Raw genomic sequence first — 25,753 nt, 5'->3', positions numbered from 1 at the left:
GCTTTCTCTTATACTTCTGGCTTATGTATAATAGAGCAAGTGGATGTGCGCGTCTTGAAGTCCATTTCGTGGATGATAGAAAGTATTTGTAGAAGGACCAGCAATGTAGTTACTGGTTTCAGGTGTCTTCCTATCGCATGTAAGGTCTTAATCCTGTAGTCTGCAAAGTGCATATGTGGTGTGCTTTTGCTTATAGTTTTAGTAAATAGGTGTTAAAGGAAACTCTCCAAACTATGGTCATGTTATTATCACATTATATGCATTTATCTTACTGTGGGAAAATGACATGCAGGAGAGACCTTGTTATCTTAATGTAATGTTTAAACTTTAATTTAATGCTTATGTTGCTTCATAGTCTTACTTTGCCATGCACTTGTATAATGTTCTGATTTCCTTCCTTTACATGTATTATTTATTCAAGTTGCTACCATCTGTGTGACAACCTCTTCCAGTTCTGATCTGAGCAAATGATCATTTATGCAAAATTTAGAGACATGCATCTCTGTTCTGGTTCCTCTGGGAGGTGTTTGGATGGTGTTATACATACATACATACATACATACATTCATTTAGGGAATGTGAAATTTATATCTTTATCTTTTTGTACTTGATATATAGTCACACTTAAAAGGTCTTCTCCGACAACCCAAATATGGGATGCAGTTAGCAACTAATTCCCTCTCTAGCTTCCAGGTTTCATGTTTCTCTTCTCGTTTTGTTCTTAACTGTTCTGTGAACTAGCTGCTTGCCTAATCTTCTTCTGGAAGCTAGATGGTCTGATGTGTTTTCACGAGTTAGCTTATTGGAGGTGAGGATCCACTTGACCCCTTAAATTTGATCTGTAAACATTGCACTGAAGATTCTTCCAAAATCTTAACTTCCCTCAGTTATGTACTACCAATGCTCTCTTTCATCATGACCTTCTTAGCCACTTACTGTTATGGGTCATACTCTCTTTCATCATGGACTTCTTGGCCACTTACTATTATGGGTCATATGTGGCATTTGGAGAAACATTTTGATAGAAGATGTGTGGATATGGCTGACAATAATTGCTAGCAAATACAGTTGTCGTTTAGTTGGCGGATGCTACATATAGTAGTATCTTGATGCGGAATTAAAATACCCATGCAGCCATCATCCTACTATTTCTCAAGATTTTGGAAGATTGAGCAGCTAACTAGTGATGCAAAAAAAGAGAAAGTTAGAAAAAAGAGAAAGTTAAAATATTTATTTGAAGATTTACTGGATAATACTATGATTAATTTATTTTACATTTGAAGTTAAAATTTCACATGTGAATGTATGAAGGGGATGAATGTTCTCAGGAATTTTTTTTCCTTTTGAAAAATGCGGGAACCTAGCTTAACTAGCTAGGTGCATTATTTGTCAATCTAGCCTCGAATTGAAAGTAAATTCTGAGATTTGCTTAGGCTGGGTCTATATCTAGTATTGAAGGCTCGAGCTATGAACCGGATTAGATCTAGCAAGAAAAGAAAGGGGATAAAAATAACCCTTTCTAATTTCTATACTTGAGAAGGGATTGCGAGGCTTCAAACATTCATTTCCCTCATTGGTAGGTGCATTGTAGTCAAAGCACAAGACAAATTGATTAGCGAGTAGCAAGGTTGGCGGAACCATCCCAAACTGCCCTGTTTAGGGCATCCTGAGCCTTGCCGGCCACGGACCGGAACGGTTCCAGCGACGAAAACGAGACCGGCGCCGGAGGGGGAGAAGATGAAGGAAAGAGAGAGAGAGAGAGCAAAGGAGGGAGGGAGGAAGGTCGAGGCCGGCAGGCGGAGGCGGGCCGGAATGCCGCCGCACGGAGGAGGAAGACGTGGAAGAGGGGCTCACTTCGGTCCCTTGATTCATTCAAAACAGGGGACCGGAGTGGAGCCTTTCTTCCACGGCTTTCCAGCGGCTCTCCGGCCTCTGCCTCCTCCATGCGGCGGCTCTCTGGCCTCCGCCTGCTTCGTGCGGCGGCTCTCCGGCCCTCCACTAGCTCTCCACCGGCCTCCCTCTTTTCTCTCTCTTTTTCTCTCTTGTTCTCCTTCTCTCTCGCCTCTTCTAATATATTGGTACAGGCCCAACACGGCAAGACGCGGGTCCGTACCGACTCGTGCCATCGGGCAATCAATACCGATTCCGCCGACCCTGGTAAGTAGGATAGTGATAGAAACTAGCTAGGCAAATAAGTGGCTAAACATGCTAATCAAATTGTGATGGTTTAAATGAGCAAGTGGGCAAGCAAGCAGAACCATAATGCTTGATGGAGGCAAAGAACAAACCTAACAAGTTGAACAAATGAATTGACGACGATTGAGACATGTGCACAAATATTTTAAGAGAGGTTCCAAAATTAAGCATGGATCTTAATTGAGTTGGTACACTTATGCAAGTAATAATTTGGGCTTTATGTTGCACTTAAATTGTGACAAATGTGGCATATACATACCCAAAATAACTTTAGTATAGAAGGCGGTACCATTTTGAACCATCTCGGGAGTATCGAATTGTATCAGGGGTGGACCAGCACGGTTTCACTCCTTAGCTCGAGAAATCTGGTGAGGGAGGGAGAGAGGGAGAAGGAAAGAGAGGAAAAGAGAGGGAGGGAGGGAGAGGGAGACCGAAAGAGGGAGAGAGATGGCTTTCAGGTCCCCATCTCCTTCGACCGCACAAAAATAGGGGCGGAGTAAAATTTTAAAAAAATATAAGAAATATCAAAATAAAAAAAAATATCAGTAAAATAGAGTAGATGAATAAAGAATAAAATGCCATTAATAGGAGAACTCTAGCCTCCACCAGCCTAAACCTATATAGCATGTCTAACAAAACAAACATTGTATCTAGCTATTCACAATATTTATATACCACCTATCAATTCAATTATTACATTAATTAGAATGTCTTATGTAAGAAACAAGGATATGATTTTAATATATTGGTTGTAAGAAAGCAAAAATTTGCCTCTTATTTTGAACTCCATAAACTCCAATAACAAGCTTACCAATTTTAATATTCAAGTCCTATTAGTAATAAGTAATTAAAAAGTCATATGACAAAATGAATTATGGAAAATGGAGTATACCTGATTTAATATCTAAATAGTATATTCAAGATAGATCTTATAATCTAAGGGAGTATACAATTCATAATGAATATTTCAATCTATCAAACAAACATCGTGGCTGGTTATTCATGATAGTTATATACCACCTATCAATTCAATTAATAGAATGCCTTAGAAAAGAAACAAGGGTAAGATTTTAATATATGATTGCATCATTGCATGAATACAAAATTTTCATGAACTCCAGTAACAAGCTTGCTAATTTAGTATTCAAGGCTTATTCGTAATAAGTAATTTAGGAGTCATATAATCAAATAAACTATGGAAAATGGAGCATACTCCATACCTGATTTAGTATCGAAGTAACATAATCTAGACAGATCTTATAATCTAAGGGACTATATCGAGATTTTATCTTCTTAATTGATCCTAATCCAAAGAATAGATAGCTGGATCATTTTAGGCCATTTGGATCCGGATCCTAAGATCTGGATAATGAAAAGGAAGATTCTAACGACCATGCTTGCTGGAGTGTGCCAATCTGATCCAAACTGGTACAGACCGATATGGGCTGTCATGTGCCCATTTTAGTTTCTAGAAGCTTTGGCATGTGCTTGGAACCAATGCAAGCACAATAACCTGCACTTATATCGATAAACTTTAACATAATACACTATTTATTAGAAATTCTATTTACTTGTACCCAAGATAGGGAGCAAGCATAGCCATTATGGTAGTAAATAAATTCTACATTCTAAGGTTTTGTACACTTAATGAGACAGTCATTACTCGTATTATTTTAAATGTAAAGATGACATTATATGAATAAATGAAGTATCCCGTTTTCCGATTGTAATTGCTTAGAAATGCCAAATTTTAGCTTTAGCATATTCACTGCAAACAAAGTCTTTTCCAAACCAAGTTAGCTAATTAGTCAAAAGTTAGGACTTATTTTCATAAATAATCAAAGGAAGAACAATTTAAGAAGATGATGCTAATAATGTTATTGTGTAAAATAATAGCCATAAGTGGAGAAGCAAAAATTACATTGTTAACAAAAAATACCATACTGTGAAACTTTGGTTACATGTAAAGATATACAAATGTAGTAGAATTGTGATGTTGTCAAGTTATCCTTGCCAAACAACCAAATATGGTAAGAAATAGTATCATATAATGATAGGACTTTTGGTCTATTTTCTCGCAACTTGACCAAAAGTTTTGGCAATCTATTTAACGAGGCACAAATAATGTCACAATTTGTTTAAACTCAGCAAAATGGATAAATTGTTTCTTTCCTTGTATTTCCTTTTCTTTTATTCTCTGCTATCTTTTCCTCATCTTCTTTATTTTTTTCAACTGCTGTCCTCCTTATCTTTTTCATTTCATCTTCCTTTTTATCTTCACTAAAAGATAAAGAATTACTTTCCTGCCTATCCTGTAAGCACCGGAATTCTAAATTTTATCTCATAAGTTTCAGATAAGCATGGATCTTAAGATGAATAATATGATTTTCATCCTTTTTATTGAATGACTCATCATATATTATTCAGTTTTAGAAATAATAATCCAAAAATTATCTTGTTAGACCAAAAAGGGAAACAAAGATAGTGGGAATGATGATGGGAAGGATATTAAAGGTCTCCATGCTCACAAGAGTTCAAATGGAAAGAAATAAAAACTCATGGAATTGATTATACTGATAACTGATGTATAATTTTATATGGCTAGAATTTTCTTAGAAATGGAAATGAGATAGTGATGGAATGGATAGAATTGTGATGAATGTTTTAAGTCTTAGTTCATTCCAATACAATGAGCTGTATTCCTGTATCAACACATGTTAGACTGTTGGTGTCGCCACAACAAATAGTACCATTTGTCAGGGCTGACCTTGTACTAGTGCCCTATGTATGGTATCCTCCATACCGCCTGTATCCAAGAAAAGAGAAAAAGGATATGACAGGCTCTACTAGTTATTATGTTAGTTTCAGGATAAGAAATAATTAATGATTTAAGATATATCCACCGTAAATAAGATAAGGCAATAAGATTGAGAGCAATTCAAAGGGGAGATATTAGATCACTGTATTAACTCTTATCGGAGGAGATGCTGTATTTATATATGGAAGAGTAGAAGATAGATATGCAATCAGAGATTTGATATTTAAGATGGAAATGGTCTTTGGTACACCACTAGTCTAAATATGTGTTAGCAAAGAAATGGAGCTTTGTAAACATAAAACATGCACATTTAACATCATTTATGAATTTTTATTGGTAATAAAACACTAATAATCAATATTTTGGGTGCCAGCATGATCCAATCTATTACCAAACTGGGACTAATGAAGGACCGACACTCGGTATCCTGCTCCTGGTGAACCAGTCTGAACTGAGGGGTGCCACTCTATATCAAGCAATACTGATCAGCACCAGCTAGCATCCCTTGGTACCGTCAGAATGGAGCCAAAGGGTTCCACCCTTCCCATTTTACCTGCTTTCTCTTCATAGTGAGTGGGGGAGGGGGAGTGAGGAAGAGGCTTTGGCTCCAACCAGCTGATTCAACGAGTTTTGGTTGCATTGAAGCAAGAAACACAACAACGACACATTTATTTTGTGCATGACTATAGCATCTATGAGCCCGTTAGGCACTTTATGTGGATGTGATATGAGGGATATTGCTACATAGTTTATATGTATTTATTCACACCTCAGATTACAATATAAATGCTGATATAATTTATATGTTTCTGTGTGCTTATCCTGACACTGTAATGCAAAAGCTGTCTTGTGTAACATGAATCTCTGGAGTTTGCATAAAACTTCTTCTTTCTTTTATAGGAATAAGTTAGCGCTAATCTTAAGTATGCTATTAGCATGAGGAAGGATATGTTGGTACCTTCATTTCACAAATCCAATAATACAGTCATTCAGGAGCCGAAAAAGGACACATATGGAGGACAAGGATTGGGAGCATATTGGTCGGTCTGGCTTTACTTATTGGTGGAGTAAGACTGTCAGATGGGGGAGCTTAATTGCTCTCAATCAGTTTTAGTTTCTGCTTCTTTTAACCCCTGCTTAGTTTCTTATATCTTTGTGAAAATTTAAAGTGATTTTCTTATTCAATTTTTACTTAATTATTCTTGGTCTTAATAGCATCCATCAGTCAATGAATTGTATACTTGTTTATAATTCACATCTTCCATTGATCACTATAATTGCTTGTCCTTGTAATGCTATTTCACATTGTAACATTTTTGCCCTCATTTTGAGCTCTCTTGATTTCTAAAGAAGGCTTTTCTTTAACAGGTAGCACTGATACTGATAATTCAAATTCCTAACCAAGGGACCAAGGAAAAAGATCTGGCTGGGGGTTTCGCAGACACCATTCTCATTGGCATGTTCTGTGAATCTGTGTTTTACTTGAGTGCCCAATAATACAGGTAGAAAAAAAATCCACTTATTAGATTCCCCAGTTCACCAACTCCAGAGCTGTCAGGAAGTCAATTTTTTTAATTATTAACTATTATTAAATAAAGTATTTGTTTGAAGACTCTTTCTTGGTTGTGAACATAGAAATATATTTTGCTTGTATGATGAACAGGCTTTTTTTTCTGCTTTCTTCTTAGGCATGGTCACTAGAGACATGATTGCAATAAATGTGTATGCAGTTTGAGATGGGATATACTCGGAAGCTCTCCAAGTATGTGATGATCATAAGAAAGTTACATCTTGGTCTGTACCTTTGAACTCTTTGTGCACTAGAACCATATCATCATGGACGTTTGCTACATGCTTAAATTATGAGTAATTGTAAATAGATTTAAAATCTAGGTTGTTTCAAGAAATGGTGTTGAACCTCTAAAGAACAGATAGATACTCGCTGCGCTCTTCAAGATGCATTTACTCATACCTATCCCACTTTCTCTGTTTCCTACCCTTCCTAGAATGATGCTTGAAATAGAAAGAGAAATCTACTTTAGAAAGGCTGTACTTATCAATCTTCATATTCTTTCTTTTAATGCAAAAAGATTCATTGCTGCACTAATAGAGGTTTCACCATAACATTATTCAGAGCTCTGCAAGTTATGATATATTGCAATAGATTATAAATAGACATCTATGTTTTTTTTAAAAAAATCTTGTTACATTCTTTGGAATGGGCTATTACTTAGAAGCTATCCCCCGTCCCCTCTCTTTTTTTTTTCCCTATCTTTCACGTGCATGCAATGGAAGCTGCCATCTCTTAGAAACATGAAACCAGTGATATTCAACTAGCCAGGATCCAGTAATGCAGGATCCATGTTACAGTCTACCAGAGTTGATCACCAGAAAAAAAAAAAAAAAAAAAGAGGTGGGGAAGAAGGAAAAAAATCTAGTTGAACATAAAATATGAAGAACAAGGCTCCATGATAGTTACAAGAGCACGAATGCACCATGAAACGAGGTCTGCTAGAGTCAATCATGATGAAATGTCTAAAATTCTCTCCATAAAGTTAAGCTTCCAGTTAGAAGTTCAATTTCATTTGTATAACTATCTACCACCTGGTTTTTTATGTATTTGTTTGATATATGTATTTATTTGTATATTTTTGATGAAGGAAAGGAGGCCTTAGTATCACTCTAATACAAATGGCTTTCATCTTCCACAGCAATGTTGGGAAGAGGTCGAGGGAAGTTTGAGGACCAGACCACAGTTATTCGGTTAAAAGCTCCATATTTTGTCACCCAACTGGCATGTTGATTGGCTTCCTGCCGGTATGTGAGGCCATGAACAAGGCAAACCACTCTATTCTATTATTTTTCATTTCTGTTTTCCTTGTTGAACTGTGAAGTGCCAGATCGCTCCATGCCTGATTAATCAGTTATGAAAAAATAGGGTCTTCGGATTCTTCTGGAACCATAGCCTTCTCATGTCTTGGTGTAGCTATTTCCTTTTTCCCCCTTTTTCATTTTCTTTTCCTTAATAGTATGGAATTCAATGTGAGCACATTCCCTTTCTGCTCTATTGGCTTCTCTTTGCTGATTTGTGCAAACTGTAAGTTTCTGCTCCGCACTGATGGGCTAAAGAGACAGGCAAGCACAGAAACAGAATACTGCCACTTATGAACAGCACAATCATTTGATTCCAGGTTCTTTTTACCCACAAAAAAAAAAAAAAAAAGATTTAAGGTTCAAGAGAAAGACCTCTTATCTCCTTTGGTTCACTATCATTCTTGTACCACTCCTTTGTGGTAAGAGTTGAGCAATGGTCACCTTTAATAACCTATTTGGTTCTTTTGTAGGATCTAAAAGGTGCCCTAATACTTGTCAATTAGAGGTGAAGATTCCTGCATGCAAGTATCCTTTATGGTAGAATGATAGCCATTAAATTAACCGCTAAGGCAAGATGGCATTTACCTTCTTATCATGTTGTTACATTGTGATCTATAGCATCCTTTTGCCAATTTTGATTATCATATAGCTGACATCTAGGTGTCATCAGGTGAGCTGACAAGATCCTAAACAGTACAAAGATAGGCAGAACTTTTGCCTTCACACTGTTGTCATAATGTTCCTGAGACTGCTTTCCATAATGGTTTCTGCTTAATTCACTGCTTCTGGCCTTCTATTCATCCTGCAAATTGAGGTTAGAATTGGATGCCCATTAGACATTCACTGATTAACTTGTTCATTACTCTATGGATCTTGTGCTCCCTTGTTGCTGAAAGTCAAATAGTTTCTTTATGTTTGCTTCTATTGAGAACAGAGACACACATTATTTATTTAATTATTGCAGCAATCTTGGGTTGCTTTGAGCACAATTTATGTTCTCACATCAAAACATACTTGTAGTTGTCATAAACCTCAAATCTATTTCTAGTGGATGGTGGGAGAGTTTCTTGCAAGATTCGTTGTCTTAGTACTAGATCCTGTGCCAGCCTATCCTATTACAACATCGGTATACGGTACAGTACAAGAAGACAAAACATACCAAGTGTCTATACAGTACGAGACTGCATACCGATTTGATATCGGTATGATATAGTATGTCCCGTATGGTGCGATACTGACTGGTACGACAAATCTTGGTCTCTTTTGTTGGAGCCCTCAAATGTACAAACTCTTTGAGCTAAAGATTGCAATCTATTCTTGTATTCACTCATTTGGGCTTTTCATTTAGGAGAGCCACACTCTTGATAACCAAAATGGCTAAAAATCTCTCAAGCCAAAACTAATCAAAGATTGACAATACGTAATCTGAATGATCATTAGCATTGAGCTTTTAAAACTACTATATTTCTGTTATTGTGTCATAGTCATTGCCTCTATCATGTTTGCCGTCCATTTCTTTAGCGCTTTAAACATTAATATTGCATTTTCTGCTTTCATTCCCTACAAGCATTATTACATCTGCCAATGTTATCATTATATATTATTATCTACTTCCCTAATATAAAAGGCATAGAATATTAGGAGAAGAAAGAATATAGGAAAAGGAAGGACTAGAAAAGGTTGGCACAACACTATTCCATGTCAAAGAAAGTCTTAAGGGGAGAAAAAAGATAAAAGGAGATTGAAAAGGCAAAAAGAATACAGAGATATAACAGGAAATTAATGGTTTAGCCGTTAACAGAATGTCGACCAGCTAGCTGGTTGGCAAGCTCCTGTCATGGGCGGAAGTCATATAGCATTACATTTCTAGCAAAACGGATGGAGAAAAAAGTTAATGAGAGTCAGTATTAAAAAAAGAAAAATGATTTGATAAAACTATTTATAAGAAAATGACTAGAGCACCCATGGTTTACTTTTGCATTCCTACAGATGCTCTGTAGTTGCGATCATGACAGAAGGCTAGGGTAAATTAAAAATAAAAGCCAACTATTACCGTCCCACTGAATACACGAGCAAATCACTGAACATACTCAAAGAGACTGTCTTTTCAATTATTTCTTGTGTATTCCACTATTCCCAGCTTATGTTTTGTGTTGCTGCATTTCACTTTACCAAATATTTCCAGTTCATGTCCATGTATTGCTCTATTACTTCCAATCAGGCTAAACTTACAAACCATGCTGCTTTTTAGATAAGAGTTGAGGGTCAATTCATGACATAAAATCGTTACACATGCAATACAATTTTTCTGATGCTGTAATTTTTCATACATGTGCTTCTTTTATTGCATCAATATTAAGGACAATGGACACCTATGTAATTTGATGAATTCCCCAAAAAATGAAAGTTGTTTTCAAGTACTCATTGAGCAGGACTGATGCCGGGAACTAGATCCAGAGTACAGAATGACAATAATCCGTCAACAAAATTTACCAGTTGCCAAGAAATCTGATCATGCTGCCCTTTTGATAATGCAAGAATTAATGCTTGGTGGTTTTTCATACTTTTGGCAATCCCACATATAAGCTGGATTTCCATGAAGGAAAGTAGAAAGGAGAAACTCCAAAGGAGCGTGGCCAGATAATTCATTATTTTATAATTAATGCAGCATTAGCTCAATGATACACAAGACAAGACTCCTGCCATACGTGCTTACCAAAACCACGCTGGAGTTGAATCTCCAGTGTGTAGGTTTTTACTCTTGAAAAAGCAGAATGTATGGACAGTTGCTTCCCACAGGAAGAATGTATGGAAATTAGAGGAGACTAGACAGTCCGGAGAGACTCGCTCACAATGGATAAGCGGGCGATGAAAGTGAAAATAGTTGATATCCATCCCTGTCTGGAAAGGATCGTAAGAAATAAGACAACATGACCTTATAAGCCAACGTGAGAACTCACCTCTTTTAACTCCCACTCCCCTTCCTCTCTTCCCTCTGAATGGAAAAATTAGTAACTGTTTATACTTTTGAGATGTTGGCTGTGACTTATCACCATCGTCTACTTTGCAAGTATTGGAACACCACAAGCTGCTGGAGCATGCTTTCCTGTACTGTATACAAGGTTCCCTCTCACAAAAGTTGCCAAGACCTTTCCAGATAGTCTCTTGCCCATGTAGGGTGAAATAGTCTGCATGAATTTGAAGAGAAAGATAGATGTTAAATTCTAACTGCATAATTTGGTAAGCCAGAACTGATCACTGTGCATGGAAGTATGATAAGTAGAACATGAATTTCAAAAATTTAATATACTTCAGGCTATGAGGAAACATACCGGATGCTTATGGTATGTTTTATGGTTCTCATCGAGTTCAAACTCCGCTTCAGGCTCCCATACAACCAAATCTGCATGGTTTCCTCCAACAAGGGCCCCCTAAAGCATACAAATGCTTTTGTTAGCATAAGATTACACCAATATATTATGCATATGGCTCTCTTGTTACAGATGTAGTTGGTCATATCAATTCGACCTTTCATACATGCCATTTCCATATTCTTTTCAATGGAATCATTATGGTAAAACACAACGAGAAAAGCTTAGCCTAAAGTATCACATGGAGTATGGATGTTGATTAGTTCCAAAATAGCCTGTATTATCACCATATTGTGTGATTGTACAAGAAGACTCAAAACAATTTAATAATTAAACTCAGCATGCCACTATACCTTATGGCATATTAATATAAAGGGGCCTTACAATATATTACATAAAAATCTGTTAAGGATACACCACAAAGAAATGATGGGAGAATCTGTCATTGTTAGAGCGTGGATGCCTCTTTAATCAGCAAGTTTTCAACACCAAGGCTTGTGTACACGTCAATGTTTTAACACGTCATCATCTCAGAAAAAAAAATTCAGATGAAAATTTCTTAGCTGCATGAGTGGCATTCATATAGTTCAAAGGTATCATGTTGCTCTTTAACACCATTTGTTTTTCAATTTGGAATCAGTAAAAGTCACCAAATATTTGAAAAATAATACTAATGATTAATGCACTACCTTATGGTTTTGACCTGAAAGCTTTGCTGGCCTCTCGCTCCACCAGGTAACCAACTGACTGAAGGTAATCCCGTATTTTTGTCCATAAGACCACGCCACAGGAAGAACAAACTGCAGTCATTCACATCAGCCTTGCTAACCTCTTTAAAGAATCTCAAAAAATACATATCATTGTCACTGTTGAGAAAAACCTTAATGATAAGCTGCCATTCACAAGCATGACAACTATGGTATGGAATTCTTCAAAAAATATAAACAAAAGAAAATTGCATGCAAATCATAATTTTTGTTTATTAAAGTTTTCCAACTTGTTTTAAAGAAAATTCTGTTATCCAACTATGTCTCCAAGAGACAATAAATGGCATTGCCATTGTGCCTTTTAAAAAAAAGCCAGGGATAGAGAGTTCCCAACAGAGAGATTTCATGGATCTTTATTTTAAGCAACTCTTGTTTGTCACTTGAATTAGTAGAGATGAGATGACTACACAACGGAAGGAATAACTGAATAAACTTGGTATAAAATCTACTGCATGATAGTTACACCAAGCATAAACAATTAAAAATAAGTGAATGGATGAAAAATAAAAGTTAAATATTTACATCATAAGATGACTGACATCTAATAAAAGAAATGAGCACAGACCTGCAAAGATGAGATCCCACCCCATGCTTTTAGAAAGTCACCTTCATCAAAGAGTTTGAGATCTGGTATTGATGGTGAATGATCAGAACTTAACATATCTATATGTTGCTCCTGAAATACAATTCTAAAACATGTTACAGAGGACTTCATTTAGCAAATAAATTTCATTAGCAATATTTCAGTACCATCAGAGCCTCCCATAGTTTTTGCCTATTGGCTGCATCACGTATAGGTGGAGCACACTTAAAGCGTGTATCCCCATCAGTAATTTCTTCAGCTGCAAATGCCAGGTAATGGGGGCAAGTTTCTACACTTACACTAGCACCACTTCTTTTGGCATCCTGCAAGCAAAAAAAAAAAAGTAGCAAATTAACTGTGTAAAGCCAAATTATAGTATATAAAACAGGCCTCACTAGATAAAATATATGAATAGCATTTTAATTTCTGAAAATATGGAGAACAATTTGCTTTTGCTGACTTGTTAAAGTTCTCTGTTGCTATATCAAGAATAAACAATTATATGTGGAAAGTGATTCCAAAGTGAAGCCAGAATTCCATTTGGGAGTTGAACAGGAAATGGATATATAATTAAGGATAGAAGTATCTTGTGCTAGTGGTATGCTGACCCAGCACTAGCACTGTAGGTACTGTGCCATGTTGTCCCATGTTGTGCCATGCTGTTCTATGCTAGCGTCATGATAGCATACCGAATACTGGCAGGCAACTAGCTGCCACCCCATAAAGTTGACCATACACATATAAGATTGGATTGCTGAGTAAGGTTATATGCCCCTTGCCATCATCGGCGAAAGAAGAATTAAATGGATCATGAGCATACAATTCATCTAGTTGATAAGGAAAGCATACAGTGTGATAGTGTCGAGCTACATAATATTGACTGTGTTTGTGATTTTAGGACATGCTTCATGCAGTAATTCAAAGACACATGACTTTTCTAAACAAATAAGATATGAGCACTACCTTGATCAGATCTAGTGAAGCTTCTGCATCTGACAAATGGACAATATGAACATGAGCTCCTTCTGCACGACCACCGAACTTTGTATCTTGCATTGCCTCTTGCAACTCTCTGATGGCTGCTTCCTCCCTAATCAGAACATTACAGGTTAAAAAAAAAAGAAAAAAATGATTAAGTTGTTTGCCACTTTGTGTACTGGAAGTGAGCAAAGTAAGAAACAAATATACAAATCCAAATCCTTGTACCGATGTTTCTATATTTGAGCAAAAGAGGCTTCCTCATTGCGAAAAAAGAATAATGATGGATAGAAATACTTGTCAAAGCAAAATTACAAGATTATTAACAATAGGGTTTAGGTGAGTCTCTTGATGAGCCGCCGAACTGGTTCGGAGCAGCCGCAGAAGGAGAAGTAGGCAGAGGAGGAGGAGGAGGAGGAGAAGAAGAAGGAAGAGGAGGAGGAGGAGGAGGAGAAGGAGAAGGAGGAGGAGGAAGTGAAGAAGAAGAAGAAGAAGAAGAAGAAGAAGAAGAAGAAGAAGAAGTAGAAGAAGGATAAGGAGAAGAAGAAGGATAAGGAGGAGGAGGGAAAGAAGGCGAAGTAGAAGAAAGAGAAGAAGTAGAAGAAGGAGATGAAGGAGGAGAAGGAGGAGAAGAAGGAAGATAAGGAGGAGAAGGAGCAGGAGAAGAAGGAAGAGGAAGAGAAGAAGGAAGAGCCTTGGAGGAGGAGAGGAAGGAGGAGCAGGAGGAGCAGGAGAAGGAGGAGGAGGAGGAGGAGGAGAAGGAGAGGAAGAAGAAGAAAAAGAAGAAGAGGAGGAGGAGGAGGAAGACGAATAAGAGGAAGGAGGAGGAGGAGGAGAAGGAGAAGGAGAAGCAGAAGAAAAAGAATTAGAAGAAGAGGACGAAGAGGAAGAGGAGGAAGGGTTTAGGTGAGTCTCTTGATAAGCTTCCGAACCTATCTGATAAGCCGCCAAACAGGTTCGGCTATGAAGACCGGTTCAGAGGAGGAGCAGCAGCAGAAGAAGAAGAGTAGGAGGAGGAGGACGACGACGAAGAAGAAGAAGAAGAGGTGGAGGAAGAAGAGGAAGAAGAAGAGGAAGATGAAGAAGAAGAAACAAAAGAAGAGGAGGAGGAGGAGAGGAGGAAGAAGAAGAAACATCATATAAACATCAAAAAACATCAAATTATACTTATAATCATTATAGAAGAAGAAGAAGAGGAACAAGAAGAAGAAGAAGACGAAGAAGAAGAAACAGAAGGAGGAGGAGGAGAAGTAGAAGGAGAAGAAGAAGAAGGAGAAGAAGGAGGTGGAGAAGAAGGAAAAGTAGAAGAAGGAGAAGAGGAGGAAGAGGAGAAGGAGGAGGAGAAGGAGGAGAAGAAGGAGGAGGAGGAGGAGGAGGAGGAGGAGAAGAAGGAGAAGGAGGAGGAGGAGGAGGAAGTAAGAAGAATGAGAAGAGGAAGAAGAAGAAGGAGAAGGAGGAGAAGCAGGAGAAGAAGGAGGAGTAGAAGGAGGAGGAGGAGGAGGAGAAGCAGGAGAAGAAGGAGGAGTAGAAGGAGGAGGAGGAGGAGGAGGAGGAGGAGAAGAAAGAGCAAGAAGGAGAAGTAGAAGAAGAAGAAGAAGAAGGAGGAGGAGGGGCAGAAGAAGAAGGTTAAGGAGGAGAAAGAGGAGGAGGAGAAGAAGAAGGCGGAGGAGGAGGAGGAGGAGAAAAAGGAGAAGAAGGAGAAGAAGGAGAAGGATGAGGAGAAAGACAAGAAGGAGAGGGAGAAGAAGGAGGAGGAGGAGAAAAAGGAGAAGGAGAAGTAGAAGAAGGAGAAGAAGGAGAAGAGGAGGAGGAGGAGGAGAAGAAAAAGAAGAGGGAGAGGGAGAAGGAGAAGGAGAAGAAGTAGTAGTAGGAGGAGGAGGAAAAGGAGAAGAAGAAGAAGAGGAAGAAGAAGAGGAGGAGGAGGAGGAGAAGAAGAATAAGAAGGAGGAGGAGAAGGAGGAGGAGGAAGCAGAAGGAGAAGAAGTTTAAGGAGAAGAAGAAGGAGAAGAAGAGAAGAAGGAGAAGGAGAAGGAGAAGAAGTAGTAGTAGTAGGAGGAGGAGGAGGAGGGAGGAGGAAAAGGAGGAAGAGGAGGAGGAAGAGGAAGAAGAGGAAGAAGAAGAAGAGGAAGAAGACGAAGAAGAGGAAGACGAAGAGGAAGAGGAAGAAGAAGAGAGGAAGAAGGAGGAGGAGGAAGAGGAAGAGGAAAAGGAGGAGGCGGAGGAGGAGGAGGAGAGGAAGAAGAGGAAGAGGAAGAGGAGGAAGAGGAAGAAGAAGAAGAAGAGGAGGACGACGACAACGAAGAGGAAGAGGAATACGAGGAAGAGGAAGAAGAAGAAGAAGAAGAAGAGCAAGGGGAAGAGGAGGAGGAGGAGGAAGCAGAAGAAGAAGAAGAAGAAGGAGAAGAGGAAGAAGGAGAAGGAGATGCAGATGAAGAAGAAGATGAAATATCATATAAGCATCAAAAAACATCAAGAAACATTAAATTATACTTAAAATCATTGAAAAAATTGAAAAAGAATTGACTACTTTCAATTCAAACTTTAAAAAAAAAAAAAAAGAGAAGAAGTAGTAGTGGTGGGAGGAGGAGGACGAGAAGGAGAAGAAAGAGGAGGAGGAGGAGGAGGAGAAGAAACAACATAGAGACATCAAAAAAATATCAAATTATACTTAAAATTATTGAAAAATTTTAAAAAAACGATTACCATTAATTCAAACTTAAAAAATATTAAAAAAATGGTGTGCTGCTTCTGAACCGGCACGCTAGTGAGTACTATGGGTCAGTATGGTCCCGAATTGGTACCGTACTAAACCGGCCGCCGATCGATATAGGTCCTGGTACCGGTTCGGTGGACTTTACTTGATATAGCTACAATCTTACAACGAAAGCAGCTTGGATTTGTATCCTAAATTAAATCTAATGTGACTTGGCAAAATTTGAGCCCTAGTCTCATCAGAGAAGGGCGAACAAAAATCATAATCATATGGTTTATTCTCTACATACTATTAATAAGATTTTAGAGCTTTCACTTGTGGTCTTCTCTATATAGATAAACAGCAAGAATAGAACAGTATAGTTGTCATATGGCATATGGTATCAGACAACATGAATGAAAGAGAAAAAAAAAACAAAAGCAACCATAAAATCCCGAATTCAAGGTCTAGATTTGCTTCTTTGAATTTCAGTTAGACCTTCTCTGAGTTTTAGACTCTCTCAAACATATTAAGACAATGTTTTCGCATTGAAATATCCTGTTGAAGGTCATAGTGAAAAGATAATTTCAATTATCACCAACTTGAAAGCTTATGAAACCGACATTCCGGGCCCAAATCAGATCATAGTTTTCATGGTCTGTGCAATGAAGAAAATATTATTTCTACCAAGAAAAAAAAAGAAATATTATCACAGCTCATTATAGCATTGCATGAGATACTTTTCTTCATCTGAAACATCCAATTGGATTGTCGTTAAACCAGCATCCCTAATGCATAGACTGATGGACTTACAAAATGATGGCATTTCTTGTAGAAGGAATTCTTTTGTTAATTTTTTATAAATATAAAGTGACATTCCCAAAGTATGTTCTAGATGATCATGGCAGTAAGATTACTCCAAGACAGTGTGATGGAGCCTCTATGGTGATATGACCTCAAGTATGAATGAACTAAGAGCAGGATTAACCATAGCTGATCTGACCAGGCTTGCTGCTTGTGTTGGTTATCGATCCTTTTGAGCAAGGAGAACTGCCATTCTGAGCTTTACATTTTTTTTAAGAATATATATAGTATCTCTCATGCCAAACCAGCTTGTGAATCCATAAATTCCCTCCCATCTCAAGGCAGTCTATATAGCAAAAGCACATAATATCTTTATGCATTGTTTGTGTAAGACCTGAAGTATAGAATTTTGGCTTCCGACTGCTTATCTAGACCATTTGTCTAGTGTCAAGATATGAATTTACCTAGCTAAATTACACAAAAACCATAATTGCATTGAAGTCAATCTTGAAGGTTGGATGTTATGTGGGAATCTTATTCGAACCATGACTTCGAAATTCAGTTTAAAAAATTAATTTTTAAAAAATGAAAACACAGAAAACAAATATCATTATTAGCTCGTGATGCAAGTTTAAGAACCAAGTTAACATCTTCAAATTTAATGATTACTTATCAAAGACATAAACTCAAGTTTTATCATAAGACTAAAACCAATATCTTCTAGAATCTTGAAAAAACAACGAATGGTGATGATGATTGATGAAAGCAAATCGAATTGGTTATGCAAACTACACCGGTTTAAACTGTTCGTATAGTTGGTGAATTCTGTGGATCCTCTTTCTGATATTAATGGATTTAAATTGTTAATTCAACACTTACCCCTCTGTGCATGCGTAGATATTGAAAATCCTACATAGCAATCTGAAGGTCCCATATCACTTCCTTTATGATGCATTTCATACTTGGAAAACTATTTTTTTTTTAAACGAAGAAAACTGAATTATGTTACATAATAATCACAATGTTCCAACAACTAATATTTAGCTTTATGAATCTTCATTTGCTAATTCTACAAATCTTAATTAGTGATTTTGATGGTCTCTATTTAAAATTACTTGACCTTTCCATCAACTTTGCAAGACTGCAATCTTGACCTTGCTGAAGGCCAGCCTGAGAGCTACTTAAAATGACAATAGATGAGGCAGGTCTACTCTTGGGGTTGAGCAGAAAAACTTCGGCTCAAAATTGGCTGATGCTTTGAAAAGAATCATGCGAATTCATTAGCATGACCTGGTAGGACACCAACACTAACATGAACTTCGAAAAAAGTGTTTCAAATTTTCAAAATAACCAGGACAGACCAAGCATATCATTTAGTTCAACAAGATCATGAGAGACAGCTTACCATGATGGTGGCCTGGTCTTAAGGTATGTTGCATAGGACCGAGCATCTGAACCACCATCATTCATTTCTACCTTGGTTTCAGAATCCAAAACAATCTCTGCATGGATAAGCAACGGCCTGCTGTACTTTGCCAATACATACAACCCCTCCTATGAAAATTAGTCAAAATATCAAAAAGTGCACCGAATAAAGCATCCACACCACATTTGGAATGGAAAAGAAAAATGAATGCTTTGATGGAAAAAGTTTAAAAAATATTATTTCTTTTCAGTTTATAGGCAATTAGGCACAGCTTTAGACTAAAAGAATTGACATTCTAAACATGACCAAGGAACAGGGGTCCTTGGTGACACCTGGGAAAACTGATGATATAAAAAGAAATATGATAGGTGCAACCTTTTCAAAATACCAAAGATATTCGAATGAAGTGATGGTGATAAGTGCAGCCTCCATTTTCAAAGTAGTCATAATTAAACATATGAAAGGAAAATTAAAAGGATGGGATTTTGACAAAGGATGAAAAGTGGAGAGCACAAAGCGAAGAAAATAAAAAGAAAGTGAAGAATATGTTGTATCCAACAGCTTTAAAAATTATAATCGATGTACTGTACCAATGCGGATAGTATGGGGCATACCGTACTGTACCAGTTTGGTACTAGTATATGGTACGGAGATGTATCGACACTCAGCAAGCCGAACCGGCCCCCTGCCGTACCGACACAGTGATAAAATGGCAATGGTACAAGGCTCGGTACCGAGAAGGCGTACCTTGGTGTAGTCACTATATCAAAATTATGAAAATCTTACTAAAATTCTTCTCTCACCAGTTTGTAGATCTGGCTTTGCCTATAAGAAGAGGTTTATAGATCCAGATTAACCGATTTAACATTATATCATTGATCAATAAACTAGTTTTTGCTAAAGTAATCCATTTTTCCAACAATAACAGCACCGACGTAGATATTATTTCCTTTTGCAACTCATCATATGGATAAAATATTAAACTTATCAATTGCAAAGGAAATAATTGAATTACTGATTTATTCATGCAAACCTTCTTTTACAGGAATGCACAAATAGCAAACATCGATTCACTAATTGATCAGAATGAGTAGTCGGGCATCATGGAGGGCCTAGAGCTGAATTTTTTAGGAATCATATGTCAGGTGTGTGTTTATTACTATGTAATTGAACTAATGAATGACTAGGGGCATGTTTCTGATCCAACTCCTTGACAACTTAATTATCAAGACTCAACCAATTTGAAAAACAAAAATTCAGCTGTACATTTAAGAAAATAATGAGACTTGGTTGACTAACAAAACATGTATAATACACATACTTTTATGCAAACTTCTAATTTTTAGAGTACAAAGACAATTTTGAGAGAATATGCAAGCATTCATGTACACTAATGCAATCTAACTAAGACATTGTAAAATAATAAGGAAGCAAAATACATGTCATTCAAACTTCAAATTTTGAGCATGTTAATGCTACTTGAAATTCCATGAGAAACAAGGCAATGGATGAGATGAAAAACTTCTTCAGGAACTAGAAGAAGAAAAGGACTGTGAACACACCTTGATATGGGTTGAATTTGTCATTGGAAAATCATTTATTCCTGAAGGACACATAAAAGACTCCATAAAAAAAAAAAGGGAGTCAGATCTCCAGTCTAATATGCAAAATTTCATATACTCATAAACAACCATTTTTATCCACCATTCTTGCTACCAAAGCTGCAATAGTTCTGCTACCAAATTTCAGCTCATGAATGTATTTTGCTAAGTTAACTATTTCTGTGAAGGATCATCATATCTAGTATTTGTGATTTTATAGAATTCATGCATTTAAAAATATAACAATTATTGCATGCCCATAGTGTGGAATCTAGTGATGTCATCCACATTTACTCTAGAAGCATAAAAGAGTTCCCACACCCTTAGAATAATTAGAAATGAGACAGTGCAAAGTCAATAAAAGAATAAGTTTGTTTGTTGTATAGATACAATTATTTTCAACAAGAGGGACATGGTTGAAAGTCATGAGGTCAGATCTTGAGTCAATTGTCTGTTCTTTTTTTCACATAAAATCTGAGTTCAGTCAAAATATTGATAACTGGAAATTCTCAACTATATAATTTTTTAATTAAGAATAACTAGTGTTCTTTATTGGACATTCTAAATAACTTAGACATTTCATATGATTTTTTGCCTATTGAATCGAACAAACCATGTATCTTCTATCTATGATTCTGCAAGTTTATAAAGTTCCTAGATATTGAAGCATGGTATACCGCAGAAGTATCCAAGTACCGTGACAGAATAGCCTTTCTGAAGATTCTCAACCTAGTTTAGGTTTATGCATGTGTAAAGCTTCAAATTAGCTAAGCAGAGGTGTTGACAAGTAGAACCTGTTAAGGAAGCCGCTCCTGCAATCTTATAATTTCTGAATGATGCAAAACATCTGAGGGCCTGTTTGGCAAAATCTTTTGGTCTTTTTCTTCCAATCCTGCAAGGATCGGGCATATGACCCCCCATGCTCTCCATCTCCCTCTCCCACTCCCTCCCTTCTGTCCCCCCCCCCCCACCCTCCAAACACACACACACACACTCTCCACCTATCCCACTGGATCCCCTGGGGTTTTGCCTAACAGGCCCTAAGAAGTGATTTGCAGTATACCAAGTCATGGGATTGCAAGATTAAAGACCTTTTCGACCCCTTTAACTTCTTTAACTCCTCTGCGCTCAACCAATTCAAATACATTGTGGAAATAATAATTCATATGATAGTTGGGCATCTATACAGCCTGCTTAGATAAAAGTTGCATCATGCTAGATATCATAATTCTAAATCAATAAAATGGTAATTTATTTAATACCTTCAGACCCAGTGCACCTGCATTTAGAAGACCCTGCAATGCACTTGTATTAAAGGCATTTTCTGGAACCAAACCTCCCCAGAAACCTGAGTACAAAAAAACATAGCCATATTAGCACTGTTAAAGATGAAAATGGCAAGAAGAATGTTGAAATCACCTAGCAATAGTTGATAAGAGATGACAATTCAACATAAATATATGATATCATGAAAAATGAAGAGATTAGAAAATGGCAGCATGTTTAGCACCAATGAATCAAAAATAAAAAATAAAAAAATCAAGACAATTTACAGGGATATTTGATAGGGCATTGTGGTTTGAATTGGAAACTTTCCTAATTTATATAGAACAGTATTTTGAGACATTACCAACATCAACATAAATTTTCTTCTCTGCTGCCTCAACCTAGTACATCAAATCAAATGAGTTAGCATGATAAAACTGTGGGCTGCCAGAAATATATAAATGAATATTCAGATGAACAACAAGCTTGTAACTGAACCTTGAGTCTAAGTGTTTCCTCAGATACTGTAGAAGGAAAGCTGTTGAGTGGCATGTCAATCAATGTTGTTATGCCACCTGAAATAGGAGTATTGGCACACTCTTAGTTAGAAATGAAGGTGTGGAAAGAAACGAACTGGTCATTATGATTAGAAATCTGAAATTGTAACAAAATTCAAACGTTTCAGTTTCAAGAAATAGAATTAAGTTATATACCTAATGAAAGTAATTAGGTGAATGGTCCTCTTGGAAGCAAGTAACAACATAAGATATGCTGGGACATGTGTTTGATTGAACACAAACTTACACAGCAAAAATGTCTGGATTTTGCAAATGATAATAGAAGAATCCATAAAAAGTACGAAAGATGAAGACATATCAACCTAAGCATTTTCAAGAACATGGTGAAGCAATAGATCCCCTTTTCTTTGGTAAATGAAATTGCAAATATAATATGTAAATATATAATGATATAAAGATATTGATCGTTTTGAGTGACTATAATTTGCATATAGATGCAAAAATGTCAAGCCATGATATTGGCCTTACTACAACAAAAATTTGAACATGAACATGATTTGGAGAACAGCTACATGATATAATATGATTGACCATACTCGTTGACAGTGCTTGATTGAAGGATGAGGTACTCTCAGCATTTTCCTACTGAATATACCTAGGATATGAGGAATGAATTGGTTGTGCATGTATACTATATTTTGAGGTATGTGTAGTACTTAAATGAGAGGTTGGGCCTTGGCACAATAGGAATGTTGCTCTACTGTGAAATAGGTGTCACGGGTTCAAAACACAGAAGCAGTCTCTCCACATATAAGGGTAAAAATTGACCCTCTCCAAATCCCATAGAGGGATGAGACTCATGCACCAGGACACCCTCTTATAGTAGTTAAATGAGCTTCACTAGATCAGCTAAAAAGCTTAGTGTTTGCAAATAGGTACAGAAGATCTCTCATTTTTGGGGAAAATCAGTGAATGCGTTGAAGTTTAATGATGTATCATAAACAATTTCCAGAAATTCAAGAAGGAAAACTTGTTTATAAAAACTCAAAAAGCCAAAGACACCTAGCCTATGTTGCACCAGTGACTGGTACTTGGTTTTGTATCAAAATATCAGAAAATTTCAAGTACCGCCAATCTTAAAATCCAAATCTCAAATCCAAAATTGTCTTGCTTTGACTTTTTATATTATATAGCTTAATTGTCATTTCTATATGTTGTCATGTAATATTTCATGTCTTAGTCATTGCAGTAGTATGTTTGCAGGCACCAAACACATTCATATGTACTTTCAGTTGTCTCTCTAATTTCAGCTTTTTAGGTTCAAATAATTTTATAGCTGATACCACCTCTGTTCCCAGTGTCCATACTAACTAGTATTTGACAGGGAGATAATGAATACAAGAACCATGCATAATGATCATATGAATATTAATTATTAAATGTTAAAGTAAAGAGAAAATTTCCAAGTATACCAGCAGCAGCCGCTTTAGTCCCTGAATAAAATCCTTCCCATTCAACCCTTCCAGGCTCATCAAGGTGTGCATGGCTGAAAAATGGAAACATATCAGTGCAGAAGTTGTATAAAAAGCTTAAATTCAAAACATATGTATTCTAGGAAAATTAATAATATAAGTCATATATAGCACTCCGTCCTTTGATATATAAAATGTTGGACAATTGATATTTAAACTCTTGACACTAACTCTTGTAGATCCATCATCACAAACTTTCAAGTCACCTATTCTACTAAATAACTTTCTATCCCAAATCCTTTTTTAACACTTGTAATTTCAACTGTCTAAAAGGCCTTCGCCCTAACAAAGTTAAACTACATGGTTAACAAAATTAAGCCTTCAAAGTTTGTAGCTTGACATCAATGTTGGTGTAATTTTTTGCTTCTGTTAAGGTTGCCACACAGGTCATAAATCTAGAGACTATATACACTGAGGAATATCAGTACCTCGAATATAGTAATAACACATGACACAGGCATAAACCATCATATAATATGTAGTAAATACTAAAATTGCACGTAACAATATGAAAACTGATGAAAAAATATGAACTGAGCGATACTGCAAGTCTTAGAAGCAACTAATTGTAAATAAGACTCAAAAGATTCCATGATGTTAAGAGGATTTAAAGTTATACCAGTATACAATAAGTCACTGAGGGCCTAGAGACACTCATAGTAACATTATTCAGAATCAGGAAAAGAAGGTGAGTCTTGTACATAAAGCAACATAATTACTATGGATGATTGAACATCTCTAAAACTTATGACAATTATGATTCTCTATATATCCCAGAATAACGATCTGTGTGTGATCACCGATGCATTTTTTTGAAGCTACTTTAGAATAATATGTAGAACCTTTCATGAAAGGGGGAATCTGACAGATAACCATGAACCAATTTAGCATAACAAGATCTTTATCTCAGCACTATTTACTGGAGGGTAAGGGTGCGCCATCCAATACAAATTAGAAAATAAAGATGATTGAAAGAAAGGAAATCCATGATAGCTTACACATCAATCAAACCAGGCATAATAACAGCATCTCCATAATCCACCACACGTGCCCTGGAGAATGAGCTTTGCAGGTAATCTCCTTGGACCACCGAAACAATTATTCCTCCTTTCACCTCAACTGATCATCAGTAGGTCAATGAAAAGCCAAGAATAAAGATTAGCTCTATGATTACACAATTCTACTTGGTTTTCTGTACTAAAAGAGTTTATTTACTAGTAATTTCATAATCCAGTAACATAAAAATTGCAAAGAGAATGGAGAATATCGCAGCACATCAGGGTGGCAATTAACCGATTCAATTCGTAATCTTTGATTTCATCAATTTTCTTGTCTTTCAAGAGATACCTGCACCCGTGATGACACCTTGTGGTGTAACGATGCGTTTGCTGGATATCCAATAGTGATCGTAGGGGAGAAGGCTGCAATCGCTATTAATCTCCGATTGCTGGTAAAAAGAAACAGTTGTAGGGTTATTATCTTCTTGTAATCCGATCATCAGTCTTTCCCTGTTCTTTCTCATCGAAGTCCATTCAAACTTAAACCGGCGATATTGTCACATATGAAAGATCCAAAAAAAAAAAATTGAAAAAAAACAAATCAATGATAAAAAAAAAATAATCATCCTTCACGAAAATACACATCGATCATGCCGAATTTTAAAGAAATCTTGGTTCCAAGAAACAACCGTTTGTCCGATCTTCTTGAATTTTTTTTAAAAAAAAAACTTGAAATGAAACAAAGAAATGATAAAAAATAATCATTCTCCAAGAAAATACACATCGATCATGCCAGATTTTACAAAAAACTTGGTTCGAAGAAACAACCCTTTGTTCGATTTTCTTTAATTTCTTCTTCTTGTTTATAGGAAGAGAGAAGAGAGAAAAAGAACCTCGGAAGGGGTTTTAATGTAAAGAACGAGGATGGAGGCGAGCAAAGCCAGCAGCGAAAGCGCCCTCCATCCCAGGATCCCCATCCTCTCTCGTCCCCTAGGGCTCCAACGCTCTCTCTCTCTCTCTCTCTCTCTCTCTCTCTCTCTCTCATCTGAAGAGGGAATAGGGAGTTCTTCGGCTCTTGGCTGGTGCTTGAGATGGCTAATGAAATGAGATACGGTAAATTAAAACAGCGACACAGACATCCTCTTCCAAAATAAGCGGGAGCCACCCTTTTCTGAAATGAATAACGTGGCAGCCGTCCGGATCTATCCGATGCAAAACATACACCGCACCTCATCTTCGATTCAATTAATCCCTACCGTCCAATCAGGAAAGCGTGACATAGAGCGTACAAGAAAAGCGGAGAGCGCTGATTAGACTGCCGTGAAGGTG

General features: G+C 36.9%; 2 protein-coding genes across 17 annotated transcripts in view; one reads left to right on the top strand and one right to left on the bottom strand.

The window, feature by feature from the left end:
* The window catches only part of LOC103721860 (F-box protein At2g26160-like), a 13,175-nt gene extending 2,340 nt beyond the window's left edge, over window positions 1-10,835 (top strand). The window contains exons 3-6 of one of the 13 annotated variants that reach the window (XR_015974143.2): window positions 35-139; window positions 6,383-6,516; window positions 6,703-6,776; window positions 7,726-10,835. The gene's annotated coding sequence lies outside the window, so the exon portion shown is untranslated. Of the gene's footprint in view, window positions 1-34; window positions 6,125-6,382 lie in introns of those variants that run through there. The other 12 variants (XR_015974142.2, XR_015974141.2, XR_001880272.5 and 9 more) reach the window with 12 other exon arrangements.
* Window positions 10,522-25,753, bottom strand: ALN (allantoinase). Of its 4 annotated transcripts, none has more exons than XM_088712779.2 (15): window positions 25,318-25,750; window positions 24,774-24,963; window positions 24,425-24,545; window positions 23,367-23,440; window positions 21,875-21,951; window positions 21,741-21,777; window positions 21,373-21,458; window positions 20,072-20,131; window positions 18,489-18,637; window positions 13,573-13,699; window positions 12,777-12,932; window positions 12,592-12,702; window positions 11,949-12,059; window positions 11,221-11,319; window positions 10,522-11,076 (listed from the first exon to the last, which is right to left on the bottom strand). In XM_088712779.2, exons 1-15 carry the CDS (start codon window positions 25,399-25,401, stop codon window positions 10,948-10,950), a joined length of 1,611 nt encoding a protein of 536 aa, XP_088568905.2. In that variant the 5' UTR covers window positions 25,402-25,750; the 3' UTR covers window positions 10,522-10,947. The 4 variants fall into 4 exon arrangements, with proteins under 4 accessions (XP_088568905.2, XP_038971157.3, XP_088568906.2 ...); XM_039115229.3 differs by having other exon boundaries at window positions 24,774-24,873; window positions 25,318-25,734; XM_088712780.2 differs by lacking the exon at window positions 20,072-20,131 and having other exon boundaries at window positions 25,318-25,753.

Source organism: Phoenix dactylifera, chromosome 16, assembly GCF_051530095.1.
Source record: "Phoenix dactylifera cultivar Ajwa chromosome 16, Ajwa_hap1_PhDact_Kaust_v1.1, whole genome shotgun sequence".
Taxonomy (NCBI): Eukaryota; Viridiplantae; Streptophyta; class Magnoliopsida; order Arecales; family Arecaceae; genus Phoenix; species Phoenix dactylifera.
The sequence above is the reverse complement of the archived record's forward strand: the minus strand, read 5'-3'. Positions and strand labels throughout refer to the sequence as shown.

What these genes read in the sequence shown, in the direction of transcription:
- ALN (XM_088712779.2), bottom strand. Translation starts at nt 25,401, where the DNA reads ATGGGGATCCTGGGATGGAGGGCGCTTTCGCTGCTGGCTTTGCTCGCC. An exon ending in ATGCCTGGTTTGATTGATGT is followed by an intron (nt 23,441 to 24,424) that starts GTAAGCTATCAT and finishes TCCATTTTTCAG; the next exon opens with CCATGCACACCTTGATGAGC. An exon ending in AGGAAACACTTAGACTCAAG is followed by an intron (nt 21,778 to 21,874) that starts GTTCAGTTACAA and finishes TTGATGTACTAG; the next exon opens with GTTGAGGCAGCAGAGAAGAA.